Consider the following 14,673-nt stretch of genomic DNA (forward strand, 5'->3'; position numbering starts at 1 on the left):
CATTGTGCATGTCTCCTATATGAATTCAGTCTTCGATCTCTCCCGGGTTTTGGTCTTTGGTCTTTGATCTCTCTAAGGTTTTGGTCTTCGGTCTCTCCCAAGTCTTGATCTTCGGCCTCAGTTGCAAAAGGTACTTTGACACTTAAGTCAGTGTTTGGTTATCGGTGGTTGGAGTATTATATGCTATTAGAATGTGTATTGTTCTTATATGGGTTGAGAATGTTTTATCGTTGCAATGCGAATATTCTCTAATGTGCATCTCATATATGAATTCGGTCTTCAGTCTTCGATTTCTCTCAACTCTCGGTCTTCGATCTTTCTCAAGTCTCGGTCTTCAATATCTTCCATCTCTCGATCTTTGGTCTTCGGTCTCTCCAGAGTATCGTGGCTACCTGGAAAAGAGACCAAAGAATAAAAACTTAGACTTCATTTTGTACCACTAACATGTCTTTTTACATCTTTATTCTGTATTGGACACTCAAGTTAGTGCTCGGTTATTGGTGGTTGGAATAATAAATGCTATTAGAATGCGTATGTTTGCCTTGTCTTGGAACACATATTTATGGGCCTTTACTATTGAGTATAATTTACCAAGTTAATCTTAGTACCAAACATATATTTCGTACAATGATTATGTTAAACATGTTATTCGAGAGTACTTTTCAGTTTTCCAATATATACTCGGTTGTATAAGATTCGACCATCCATGAAAGTACTCATTGATGTATACAGATAGTACAACCCCAAACTCATAAAACTTTTTGCTTTTTTTATAGTTGAATTGTGTATCTTAACAACGGAAAAAGAAAATTTTATCTTGTTTAGATGGTTTTGTTGGTTTGGAGATGTCCTCTCATATCTATTCTTATACTTATCATTTTATTTTTGGCATAATCAAAACTTATTTTTTAAGCCAAAATCAACCATTATTAGTTTCACCATCTTAATTAAAGTTGTTTTAAATTAAAAAGTTAGACAAAAAAAAATTAGCATTTACTAACGAAATTAAAAAAAAAAACTTCTTGATTGATATAAACTTACAGTCAACATTAATAAACAATAATCTTTATAGAAAACAATTGAGAGAAATATTTATCTGAATCTTGCATAAAAATATTTATATCATGGATAGAAAAATACGATGAGATTAATATTTTTAAATTATTAACTATTACTTAATATTAATGTATTTTTTATATTTTGTAATAATTAAAATGTTTTATTTGAATAAAAAAATTTAAAGTTAAATAATTTTGAAGCTCTTATTAAATAACACATTTAAAAAATAAAATAAAATAATAATATAATATACATAATAACATATAGTTGTTGAACAAAATTTAAAGATGAAGATGTAAAAGGAGATGTTAGTGGTACATAATGAATGAAATGGTGGAATCCATTATTCTTTTACTAAAATAGGATAACTTCATAGATTAATTAATAAAATAGATAATTTTAAAAAAAGTTATTAAAATGGATAAGTCGTGTCAAGTTGATACGATTTCGTGTCAAGTTGATACGATTTCTAAAGGAAGTTGTATAAAAAAATTAGAAGACTTACCAATTTTAATAGTTTTTTAAAATTTTATCTAATTTAATAATTAATCTATAAAATTATCCTAGTTTGATAAAAGAAACTCAAATCCAAATCCATAACTTAAGTGGGGAGAAAGGAATTGTAGGGATGACAATGTGGATTGACCCCCTCCACATTGATTTGTTCCGCATTTGTCCCGTTCTACGTGAAGAATGTGAGTTAATTTTATTGGTCTGCCCCACATAAGAGTGGTCACATAATTTTTTTAAATGAATAAAAAAAATTCAAATATATATTTGAAATAATTTTATTTTTTGTTTATTAAATTAATTATTTTTCTTATTTAGATGAATTAAATAAATGATCTCATATTATTATTCTCACGACACATGCATAATAAAATATAGGTCAAAATTATTATGATATTTTAGTTTTCAATGAAATTTAAATTTTAATCATATTAATAAAATATTTCATTAAATATATACACTTTATTAATATAATACATGTAGACACATTATTATTATTCTAATTTAAAAAATAATATTATATTATATTATATTTAAATTTAATTATAAAAAAAACTAAAGTTTTACTACTATAAAATGAGTATTGAAAAATTTTAGAAAGACAAAAAAAAAAAAATACTACTAAATATTAGAAAGTCATACGTGTTTTGGGTTGAGGAGAGTTTCTTCCTAAATATATGCATGTCTTTTCCATTCTGAAATTATCTTTTAAGTTTTGTTATTAAAAGTTTTTTTTTTAATTTCAGGATGTGGATTTGAGAAACTTAAGAGATTGATTATAGTATTAGGAAGTTAAAATTTATGTTTGAGATTATATAATATTCCAAATTACAAAATTTAAATACAAATTTATATTTTGGATTATAAAATTTTAAAAAATAAGACTGAAAAAAAAATTGTAGGTACATAAATAAATTTATATATTTTTAAAATATACAGATGAATTCATTCTACCCACACTTACCCGTGTGTTTCTACTTTAACATAAGAGGAGGCATAACATAAGAGGAAAATCGGAGAGAAGAGAACCTTAGCCAAAAAGAAAGCATGGGATTACTGTGGTGGCGAAAGGAGAATAAACCCAAAGACCCATCCTCATCAATTCCCAATTCCAAAGCCCTAGACGCAACCAAACCCCTCCCTGAGTCCCCAGCCATGAACGGCGCCGTCGAGGTTCCCCGACCACCCAACGTCACCGTCTCCATTTTCGAATTCGGCTCCGTCGCCGCCTCCAACGACAAGGTCACGCTCGCCGGCTACTGCCCCGTATCCGAAGACCTCGAGCCCTGCCGCTGGGAGATCCTCCCCGCAGCTCAGTCCAACGCGCCTCAGTTTCGCGTAGTTTTTTGATCTCATCACTCTCTCTTCTACTTATGTTTATGGGATTCAATTTTATCTACTTTTTGCCATAAAACCACCTTCGAGTTACTTTAAACGAAATCTCTCGTACTTTTTTTTTTATCTCTCTTTTCTTTTGGTCTTGCCAATTTGTTAACCTTGATATGGATGCATGTTATATTCTCAGGTTCATGAAATACCACTGTTAATTCTTTTGCATCAAAGTCCCACAATTAGGGTTCCATCATAAATATGACATTGGTTCATTCAAATTACTATATGTGTCTTGGTTTACTGTGAGGGCTGCGTAATCTGGCATAAGGATCGATGATATTGGTAATGATTTGGATTTGTAGAAAACAAGGAATTATGGTTTTAAATGGATTTGAAAACTAAAGTTTTCCCCTGTTTTTTTGGGAGGATATTGCAGTGACCATGTTCATAGACAGATACCAGTTTCCTCCATCTTATTATGTTGCCCTCAAAATTTAGTTATGCAGTAAATTTTAGTTTACTAATTTTCTGCTGTGTTAGATACACTGCTTCTGTGTTTGTTGAATATACCCAATTTGAGGTGGCAAAAATAGATCTTCACAGGCAATAGTTGCAGTAAGAAAATAGTTTTATACTTACTTCCAAATTTTTGAGAACAGAGATTAAGTATGTAATAATAAGATGGCATTTTTAAGCCTAATCAATTTGTAAAGGTTCATCAAACACACTCAAAAGTTTGTCTTTATAGCATCACAATGGACTCAGATGTTGATAATACACAACTTAAAATGAAGAACAAGAAGAAGCACTCAAACACCATCAAAAGGAGGCAATTGTTTCCTGCACCATATCACTGCACCCGATTCCAGTGGAAAAGACGAAACTATCCTTAAAAAAAATTTCCAAAATATATATTCTGGATTTTTTTTCCGGAACGAAATTTTATATTACGGATTTTTTTATCCAGAATGAGTTTTTCATTTTTGTTTCTGGATTTTTACTTCCGAAACACAATAATCTCTTTTCCGGATTTTTTTTTCCAGAATGTATTATTTATCAATTCTGGATTTTTTTGTCCAGAATAGAATTTTAAATTTTGTTTCTGGATTTTTATTTCCGAAACTCAATAATCACTTCCAGATATATTTTTTCGAAATATATTATTTTCAATTCTGGATTTTTATTTTCGGAATAAAGGGCATTTTTGGAATTTTCAAAATTGTGTTGGGTGCAGGTTAAAATGTGTTGGGTGCAGGGAGCATTTGCCTCAAAAGGATCATCCCCTCCCTTCAACAGATTCTTACAAGCCCAGCCATATCTCAAATTTAGAAATGATGAACTGAACTAAAGGGCTAAAAACCAAAGTGTATTCAATCTTAATTTTTTTTTTTGTCAGCAATAAAGAATAATATAAATGGGAATACTTGGGGTATTCCAACCCATGTACAAAAAGCCTAGTTCTTAGCCAAAGTTTGTACATAAACAACAATACAAAAAATAAAACAACAACATAACCCATGTCAATGATATAAGGCACGACATCTCCACAAAGGTATGTTGGTTCCTTGCTCCTCCCCACCAACATCTGAGGTTGAATCACACTCAGCAACATGTGCTCTCAAATCTACCATAAAAGAGAAGGGAGATTGTTAACCGTCAATGCATTGATTTCAAACATTCATATACATCAAAACACCATTGAGCTGATATGCCACTAGTACAAGAATCCTGGCTCCTCCTATTTTCTTTTTCTCGGTTATGTTTTTACTTTTTTTTAATATGATAACAATACTTTGAAGTTTCAACTAAAGGATTTGTTAACCTTTTTTTTTTATTGATAATTTAGAAAAAGGTAAAATAAAAAATGTACATTAAAACATAAATTATTTAATGTTTGGTACTTTGCCAAAAATATGTTTATCATTAAAAAATTTAATTTTTAAAAAATAAAAAAGTTTTTAACATGTTTTGTATGGTTGTTGCTATTTTTTTAATTTCAGTTCTTCAGCTCGGGTTTTAAAAAGCTAAAACTTTGCGTTAGAAAAAAAACTTTTCATATTCATATATATTCTTAAGAATTAAATTATGTTTGATGGTGCTAAAAATATTTATATAAGTTTTTTAAAATTAATTCATTGTCACATTAAATTATTTTGGAAAAGTAAATTACATTTTTTTGACTAAAAAGGTTAAATGTTTGTTGAAATTATTATTATTATTATAATTTAAAAGTAATGAAAAGATGCCCGCAAGACAGTTATTTGTTTTTTGTATTATGTTTTAATTAGTGACAAAAATAAAGTAAAATTAATAGAATGAGATGAATTGATGGAAATATAATGAACAATTTGAAGAAACGATTAAAGAGAATTAAATCTATATTTTTTTACTTTTATATAATTTTTATTCGTAATCTATTATCTTTAAAGAAGTATAGTTTAGGATAAAATTTATAATTATAAAAAAATAGCCATTTTTATATGCTATAGAACATTTGTTCTATAAAACGCATATTAAATAGAATGAGTTGTGGATAATATTTTTTTCCATTTTATTTCCAGTTAACGTTATAGATTGAATAATGGGATAACTTGTATTTTGGCTTCGTTGTTCTCCACTCCACATCCTATCACCAATTCAAATGCAAAATAGCATTGAAGTAATGAGATTTTATAAAGTTTTCATGAAAGTTTTTTACTTAAAAAAACTATATCTCAACAATTTAAACGTTTTTATTTTTATTTTTAAAACTAATATTTTTTGTTAACTTTTCTTTTTTAATAATCATTGATGCAATTACAATACTTTCTCTTCAATGAACAAAAGTTAGTTGTTATTATTAGACAGTTTGACCAGATTGAATATAAAGACAGTGTAACAATTCAGTTTAATTGAATTCAATATGAATATGTTTTTGGTGGACTTTTTTTACAAAAAATGCACTGAAGTTAGAACACATGAACTTATATATATATATATATATATATATATATATATATATATATATATATATATATATATACTACTTACAAATCCTATAAAAAAATAGCTGGATTATCAAAAGTTTTAGAATTTCAAGATGCTATATAATTTCTCTTGTCATTAGTAACAAATAGTATACTAATGATAGTGTATTTTTTACAGCATTAATCCAAACAAAATTCGATATATATAGTTGGTTAACTTTTATAGTACTAACTATTTAAAGTTCTCTAAAAAAAACTATTTAAAGTAATGTGTAGATGATTTTTTATCTGTGGATGATTTAAGTGAAAAATGCATGTAAATTATTATTATTATTATGCAGGCATAGAAAAAAAAGAATGTTTGAAGTGCACCAAAAACGTTAGATTTCTGTTTAAATTACACTAACACAAATGTGTTGAACATGGTTGAGAGAGAAAGGAGGAAATCTGAATGAGAAGTGGCATTTTGTTAAGGTGTGTTGTGTTGTGTGAGGGGCAGTGAAAATGGCGCCAGTATCAGCTCTTGCAAAGTACAAACTGGTGTTCTTGGGTGATCAGTCTGTGGGAAAAACCAGCATCATCACACGTTTCATGTATGACAAATTTGACAACACTTATCAGGTCATTAGATCCACTTTCTCAGCAACTTTTTTACTTTTGATGTCTTTACTTTCATCAGGGAAAGGAAAATGACAACAGATGCTGCATTACGCCCCCTTCAATTACCATGTTCATCATTATGATGATTGATCTGTGTATATCATATGTGTTTTTTGGTATTCAAATGTAGGTTTAATAGATCACGGTTTTCCTTTGTGGGATCATGGGTTTCAATTTGTGATGGTTGATGATATTCTGTTACCTATAAAAACTGCTAATTTATAGGGCAATGCAAGGGAAGTTTGTGTGGTGAAGGGATTGAAACTTTGAGGGAGAGACTAATTTCAATTATGGTAACTAAGTGGGTGGAAAAGGTGACCTTTTTTTGTCAAGGAACAAAGCCTGGTGTAGGTAGAAGACCTGAAATGAATAGCTGGTTTTCTGTCTCTAATGTGTCTTTCTTTATAGTTTCTGACCCATTCTATACTATGTTATCTTGAAAGCATATACTTGTCTTCTCAATAATTGAAAATTTTGCACCATATATTGTGTCATTTTCTTTTGCTTGTACTTATTATTGTTTTTTTTTTTCAAGCAGGCCACGATAGGTATTGATTTTTTATCAAAAACTATGTATCTTGAAGATCGAACTGTTCGGCTACAGCTGTGGTAAGATGTTTCATGTTGGAAATTGTATCAGGAAGGAAAATAATGGTATTAGGGAAGTAGTGGGAAGGGAAAAAAGGTTTAAAAAATCTAATTTTGGAATGGAAAGGAAAATATTGTATTGAAGAAGTAAAGGGAAGGGAAGCTTTTGGAGAAAAAACATTATTCCTGCTTTAGCAATATGCGAAGGATGTAGCAATTGTCTCAGAATGTGAGAGTCCAACATTGTCTCAGAATGTGACATTGTAGGGGAGTGCCTTTGAGAATGTGGTATCAATATTTTGAAAGTTCTATCAATTTAGTATTGAAATACTTCGACATTGTCTAATACCTTCTAAGCTCTTTACAATGTCCATTTGCAGTGGCTTTAAAGCATAATTCGTTTTGAAGTTTTTTTGTTCTTAGATCTTTAGTATCTCGAAGCCACTTTTTGGACACTGACTAAAGATAGGTAGACTTGCAATCATATTTCTATATAAATTTTCAGGGGCTGAGAGGAATTCTCAGACAGTTAATTTATTCTAAAGAATTCTAAATTCTAATATTACTATCTGTATCTTGTTTAGCTTCATCACTTCAAGTGTCAAAAATGCTACTTATTGGTTAATCACTGTGAGGTTCATGAAGTTTGGTGTGTTTGGTTTCTATTTTTTGGGCTACATAAATCAGCATTAAAGGATTCCTCATTAAAAATTCTGTTTTTAATTTTGTTTCCACAAAGCCTTTATTTATTTTTTGTTCATGCCTGTGATGTGTGGCAACAGGGATACAGCTGGACAGGAAAGATTTAGAAGTCTTATTCCAAGCTACATTAGGGACTCATCGGTTGCTGTCATTGCTTATGATGTTGCAAGTATGCTATTTAGGGTGTTTCCCTTCTCCTATTCCTTTCTTTTTGCTGCTTCTTAACAATAATAATACTTGAGTTCCTCAAGGGAATGTGTGTCCAAGAGCAGCAAAAAACCAGATGCATTCTTATTCATTTTTCTTATGAAATAGGCCGTCAGACTTTCCTAAACACATCAAAGTGGATTGAAGAGGTGCGCAGTGAGAGAGGCAGTGATGTTATTATTGTACTTGTTGGCAACAAAACTGATCTTGTGGATAAGAGGTAATAATGGTAGAATGCTTTCATCAGATGGTTTATTGTGGCCTGTTTCATGACATGCTTCTTTTGTTTTCTATTAATTAGTACCTCCTTGAGTTTGATCAACTCCTCGTACATTACTTTTTGGCCATTTTGGTATCTTCTTTTCTATAGTATGCATATGAGAGAGATGGAGCTGGGTGAATATGGAAGAGGGTCTGTAAAAATTATGAACACATTTGTTAAAATCTATGCCTTCTTCAATTGCTTGGAAAATTTGTTAAAATGTGAGTGTACATGTGTTCTTAACTCTAGCAGAACACAAGTTATAAAATAAATGTTGTTTCCTAACTTGGTGAACTTGGAAAATGCTTCATTCTCCTAAGTCCTAACTAGTGCTTTAAGAATGTTGCTTAAATTTTTAAGTGTCAGTGGATCACTTTTACTATATCATATAAGTCTTAGAAATTAGCAGAGTCCTTGAAGGAAAGAGCTGGATTTGCTCCTAGCCTTTGGTTGCTTGAATTGTTTGGCACTTGAAATGTTGCAGGTTTGATTAACGTTGTTGTTTTGATGTCTTGTAAAAGTGTTGTTTTAAAATTTTCACTTTTTTGTTCATTTCTGATAGGCAAGTCTCTACAGAGGAAGGGGAAGCCAAGTCTCGTGAACTCAACGTCATGTTTATTGAAGCTAGTGCCAAAGCTGGCTTTAATATTAAGGTAAGCCTCTTCTTCTTTTTTATATTTGTGTAATAATTTGCCTGTTTAATGTCCTCATGTAATAACAAGAGCAATTAAATACCTATTGAAACCTGAATACGTGTACATTTTTCTTTCTAATAAAGAGTAAATGATCATGATTCTATGTAACTACTGATATGTGGTTAATGTTAAATTATTGACCATTTTTAGTGCACATTATTAGATGTTTCAGTGACTTCATAACCCTATTACTTATAGTTGGATATTTCAATAACTTCATGATACTATTCTTAATTGTAATGAGAAATATACACAATTATGTGAGATAAAGTTAATGATCTTTTTTGTCTTATCATGGGTTTCTCAAAGCTTTCTAAGACTAATTTACGTTCATGATCTGACGAATTTTGGCATACTGTGGAAATCTAACACATGGTTCTCGTATATGGACTGTCCTCACAAGTTCAAGATGGTTAATCACTATGTTAATTCATCAAGTTACACGTATAATTTAGAACATGTGTTGATCAACAACCCTTTTGACTCTATTAACCACATGTAACAAAGTTTACCACAATTAAGCACTTCGATATCTCCTGATACTTTTAACCACATATTGGTAATTGTATATAATTAATACAGAAACTGCTATCTACGATCCAACAGAAACACTCTGCAAACTGCAACACTTAAAGAAGGCAAGAATCTATGTTGCATAGACAAGTGCCCCAAGATTTTGAGTAAGCTGAGAAAAAGAAAGAGAAAGAAAGCAAAAGAAATTTTTCGAGAGAAGAAGAATATTCATTATAGAAAATTACACTTACACAGAAAAGGCTTGTCTCTATAAAAGAAAAATCAAAAAGGAAAAAGAGAGCCAAAAACAAATACATAAACTCAAAGGAAAGAAAGCCCAAAGTTAGATAGTCTAATAGGACCGTCTATCAAGACCATCATACGATCCAGCAAGACCATCAAACAATTTAACTAGACCATCTATCAGGACCACTAGACCGTCTATTAGGACCACTAAACGGTCTATCAGCACCATAATACGGTCTAACATGATCGTCTATCAGTGCCATAAGACGGTTTAACAATACTGTTAAAGCTAGGAAAACACTAAAAAAAACACAGAAACATATATATTTTATCAACAGTCACTTCCATATACTTTTGACCACTTGTAAGATGAAACTAACCACATTTTCACATTGTGGGTGGAGTCAAGTGTGTAGATTTAACTGAGCTCATCCCAACAGAGATTTGCTTGTTGCAGTAGTGATGACTTTCAAAAGGCTAACTGTTTGAGTTACATTATTACCTTCATTTGCTTGCATGCTTCTGCCAATTTCCTGGTTTTGACTTATTGACATCTGAAACCTATATTTAGGCCCTCTTTCGAAAAATTGCTGCTGCATTGCCTGGAATGGAAACACTATCTTCCACAAAACAAGAAGACATGGTTGACGTGAACCTGAGATCTTCTGCTGGTCATGACTCTCAACCTGATTCAGGGGGATGTGCTTGCTGAATGTGCCTTATCTTGAAAGTTCTGTATCTTTTTGCTTTGAAATGTAAAGGTTCATTTGTGTTTTAGACTTTCTACAGCATTTTATAACAGAAACTACATATGGCAGATTGAACAACTAATATTGTTAAAGTTGGTTGTTTAGTTGTTGGCTATTTACTATCATTTTATCATTTTTGGAATCTGAAATATAAACATTCACAAATTCACTTTCTTCTTTATGATTACTTAAACAGATCTAGAGATGCCCCATACATGCATTTGTAATCAGCTGAGTTAAATAATCTATTAAATGAAATAATTACTTCAATATAAGGGTGACATAACAGAACAAAACATGTGTTGCTTCTGTATGGTTAACTAACTTAACTACTGGTTTATTAATTTATTCGTGTAGGCTATTTATTTCAACTTAGTTTTGAAAGTAGTATGATTAACTAAAACAAAATGAATAGAGGGTAGAGAAAAAATAAAATAAAAAATCTGAAAATAAAGATAAAATGTAAGTACATTCAAATCAATCTTAGTTGACTCAAACCATTTTGACAATCATTTTTCTTAACTACCTTCTATTTCTCTTCTATAAGTCATAAAATTTAATTAAATATTTTGAAAAATTATCAATTTGTAAATTAGAAGTGATTACAACACTAAATATTTATATTGAATTATAATTTGTTAGAGATCCCACATCGACTAGAGATGATGACATTTCATTATATATAAGTTAGTGTATCCACACTTATTAGGATATGATAAAATGACTCTAATACCATATAACTTTAAACTTAACTAAATTACATCATATAACTGCACCAATTCCAATGAAAAGACGAAAATGCACTTAATATATTACTTTTTTATTATGGATTTTCTTATCCAAATGGACTTTTGATTTTTGTTTCCGAAACCCAAAAAACTCTTCTGAATCTATTTTTTCATTATGTATTATTTTCACTTCCTGATCTTCATTTCCGGAATAAAGGGTATTTTCAGAATTTTAAAATTGTGTTGGGTGCACTTTTAAAAATATTGGGTGTAGGAAGAATTTGCCTACTAAAGAATGTTACCTTGGTTAAAGGGCCCCATTTATAGACTACTATAAAAAACAGTTAAGCCTTTACTGCAATTTAAATTTAAGCCGTTCATTTCTTGGTATCCACGTGTCAGTCTGAGGTGAAAGGGACTGGAGATGTACATTTCATTTCATTTACCCTTCTTTTCATGCCAACATATACATCACTTGAGCAAAGGCTCAAATCTAAGGTTCTGATTCCGCACTTCATCGTGATGAATTAACCAAGGTTAGGTGATCCCTTTCACTCTCACATTTTACATTTCTAAAATTAACTCAACATGTTGTTAGCAATTGCACTAGATTGTATAACACTTTGCCATGCGCGAAAACTGTTTGAGAAAACTCCGCAACCAGAAATCCCATAAAATTAATTAATTGAGCTAACTTTCTAAGGTCACTTTCTCGGTCTAATATTAATCTTTCATCTGCTTTGCACAGTTTTTGAAGTTGTCAAGCTTCAAGCTTCAACACATAGAGGACCACTGTCTCCGCTCTTACAAGTTACTAGTTTGTGAAAATGATGTTACACTTTCAAGCAAAATGCATTAAACACATGGAAGATTTTACTCAGAGGTGTATATCTAGATGGTCAATTACACTTTATGCTCGTTACTCCGATACTTCTCTGAAGAAGTCTAAGCTTGCTCCTTTGCAGGTTGATCCTCAACTCTTTTTTGTACCTCCCCCGCTTAATGCACATGAAAGGACATGCTGTCATTTATATTAAGTTTTTTACCTCTGCGTTGCGGTTATGGGTGGTTTTGTAGGAGAGACGAATGATAGACCAGTGTAAGATATTTGCAAAAGCAGGTGATGGAGGTAATGGTTGCTTCAGCTTGCGCAAGGGAAGACCTGATGGTGTGTATGTCTCTTTATTACGATGCATAGCCAAGGTTTTGAATTGCAGATGTAGTTGCGTTGTGATTACAGAAATTGTGTTCCAATGTAACTGCAATTGTGGTTGCAATTCGGTAGTAGAGAATTCATTAATACTGTGATATTGTAGGTGTAATGGTAGTTGCAAACCGCAATTTAAGAAACGTGGATGGTGTCCAATGGAGCTGATGACAGTGCTGCTTTGATGTCTGTGTTTGATGTAGGTGGCAATGGGGGAACAGGCGGTGATGTGATTCTGGAATGCTCTCCCAGAGTTTGGGACTTCAGTGGTTTGCAGCGTCATCTGGTATGTGTTTGTATCTTCTGCCAAAATGTTTTTTGAAATGATGAAAATTTTCATGTCTTAAAAGATTGGTGACACTAATTATTTCTCATAGATAGCCGAGAAAGGAGGACATGGATCATCAAAAAAGTTGATAGGTAGCAGGGGTGCTGATAAGGTAATTGATGATTTACCTGTTCTTTCTGCTTTCTAAACAATTCATAGTTTTCTTTTCTCTTATTTAGCCTTGTTCGCAACACAGAACAGCAAGTTCATTCCGAAATCGTATGCTTTATTTAATAGGTTGCCCGTGTACCGATTGGCACTGTACTTCATCTTGTCAATGGTGATATTCCTTCCGTTGTCAAAACTCAATCCTCGACTGATGTAGACCCTTGGGATATTCCAGGGGCACTTGTTGATGATGATCTTCATGACCCTGGCTATGGTTCTACCTCCAGTGTTACAAGAGTGGAAGTAAACGCAACACATTCTACTGGCTTCTCCTCAACACAAGCTGAAGAAACAAATGCTGAGAAATCTGAAAAATCAAGACAAGTTACATCAACAGATGCATTCTCTCAACTCTCCACTACTAATGGAGCTCCTGAATTTTGTACTGAGGATATAGAAGAGAACCAAGAGATAATATACAATGTTGCTGAATTAACAGAAGAAGGTCAACAAATTGTCATTGCTCGTGGAGGAGAGGGTGGTCTGGGCAATGCGTATTGTCCCAAAGATTCAATGAAAAATGTACCTAATCTTCAGGATCCTAACGGTATCCACTCCTCTCTGCATGCAGGTTCACCTGGTTTTGAGACCGTTCTTATATTAGAACTCAAGAGTATTGCTGATGTAAGCTTTGTGGGAATGCCTAATGCTGGTAAAAGCACTTTACTTGGGGCTATATCAAGGGCTAAGCCTGCTGTTGGTGACTATGCGTTTACTACTCTTAGGCCAAATTTGGGGAATCTACACTATGATGATCTCTCAATAACCGTGGCTGATATTCCTGGGCTTATAAAAGGTGCACACCAAAATCGTGGACTCGGGCATGCATTTCTGCGCCACATAGAGCGCACAAAGGTTCTTGCTTATGTGGTAGACTTGGCTGCTGCTTTAAATGGAAGGAAGGGAATTCCGCCATGGGAACAGCTCAGAGACTTAGTTCTAGAGCTAGAGTACCATCAGGATGGTTTGTCCAATCGGCCATCCTTGATAGTTGCAAATAAGATTGATGAGAACGGTGCAGATGAAGTATATAAAGAGTTAAAGAGAAGGGTACAAGGTGTTCCCATCTTTCCTGTATGTGCTGTTTTGGGGGAAGGCGTGGCTGATCTTAAAACTGGCCTGAAAATGCTTGTTAATGCTGAAACGTCGAATAAACTTTGCCTAGATCAAATTTTGCTTGCTTAGATAGTTATTAAGAACTTCTCCTGTATCAGAAAGGTCAAGAAGTCCAAACCCCGAGGAAATATATAAATGAAATGGAAAATGTGATTCATACATGATGCGATGAACCTCAGTTCCAGCAATTGGACCATTTATCCTTTTTAGTTTTATCTCCCTAATACTTTTGTTCCCAATTTGATTTATGTCCATTTCTGTGTGTTTACATTTTCTGGGGCCTTAAGACTTTAGCAAACAAGCGCCGTCTACCCTCTAACAGAGGGCATATTATATATTTAATCCTGAATCATTTAAAAGATTGTTGTTACTTGAGGTGTCAGTTTAATTGAGATGGTATATTATATATTTAATCCTGAATCATTTAAAAGATTGTTGTTACTTGAGGTGTCAGCTTAACTGAAATGTCAAGTTGCATAGTGATTATGCTTAACTAAGATGTCAAGTTGCATAGTGATCATGCCTAACTGAGATGTCAAGTATGCCTATAAAAAACACAGTAATTGGTAGCTAGCTAGCTAAAACACTGATGGAAGGAAAAATGTGTTTTTAATTTATGTAATTTCAAATATATGAA

The 14,673-nt window shown here is 32.2% G+C and overlaps 3 protein-coding genes across 3 annotated transcripts; all 3 read left to right on the plus strand.

Annotated features, from left to right (window-relative positions):
- Positions 1-2,546: 2,546 nt before the first annotated feature.
- Positions 2,547-3,126, plus strand: LOC137809853 (uncharacterized). The gene has a single exon (XM_068610917.2). The coding sequence runs from the start codon at positions 2,617-2,619 to the stop codon at positions 2,917-2,919; it is 303 nt and encodes a 100-aa protein (XP_068467018.1). The 5' UTR covers positions 2,547-2,616; the 3' UTR covers positions 2,920-3,126.
- Positions 3,127-5,926: 2,800 nt separating this feature from the next.
- LOC137809968 (ras-related protein RABH1b) lies at positions 5,927-10,571 on the plus strand. The gene is made up of 6 exons (XM_068611048.2): positions 5,927-6,488; positions 7,066-7,136; positions 7,898-7,986; positions 8,133-8,244; positions 8,849-8,939; positions 10,312-10,571. The coding sequence occupies exons 1-6, from the start codon at positions 6,372-6,374 to the stop codon at positions 10,450-10,452; spliced, it is 621 nt and encodes a 206-aa protein (XP_068467149.1). The 5' UTR covers positions 5,927-6,371; the 3' UTR covers positions 10,453-10,571.
- A 1,041-nt stretch (positions 10,572-11,612) lies between these two features.
- LOC137809967 (putative GTP-binding protein OBGM, mitochondrial) lies at positions 11,613-14,275 on the plus strand. The gene is made up of 6 exons (XM_068611044.2): positions 11,613-11,753; positions 11,966-12,182; positions 12,295-12,385; positions 12,628-12,710; positions 12,802-12,864; positions 12,990-14,275. Exons 2-6 carry the CDS (start codon positions 12,045-12,047, stop codon positions 14,103-14,105), a joined length of 1,491 nt encoding a protein of 496 aa, XP_068467145.2. The 5' UTR covers positions 11,613-11,753; positions 11,966-12,044; the 3' UTR covers positions 14,106-14,275.
- The last annotated feature ends 398 nt before the right edge of the window (positions 14,276-14,673 follow it).

Source organism: Phaseolus vulgaris, chromosome 2 (genome assembly GCF_051622355.1).
Source record: "Phaseolus vulgaris cultivar YP4 chromosome 2, ASM5162235v1, whole genome shotgun sequence".
Taxonomy (NCBI): Eukaryota; Viridiplantae; Streptophyta; class Magnoliopsida; order Fabales; family Fabaceae; genus Phaseolus; species Phaseolus vulgaris.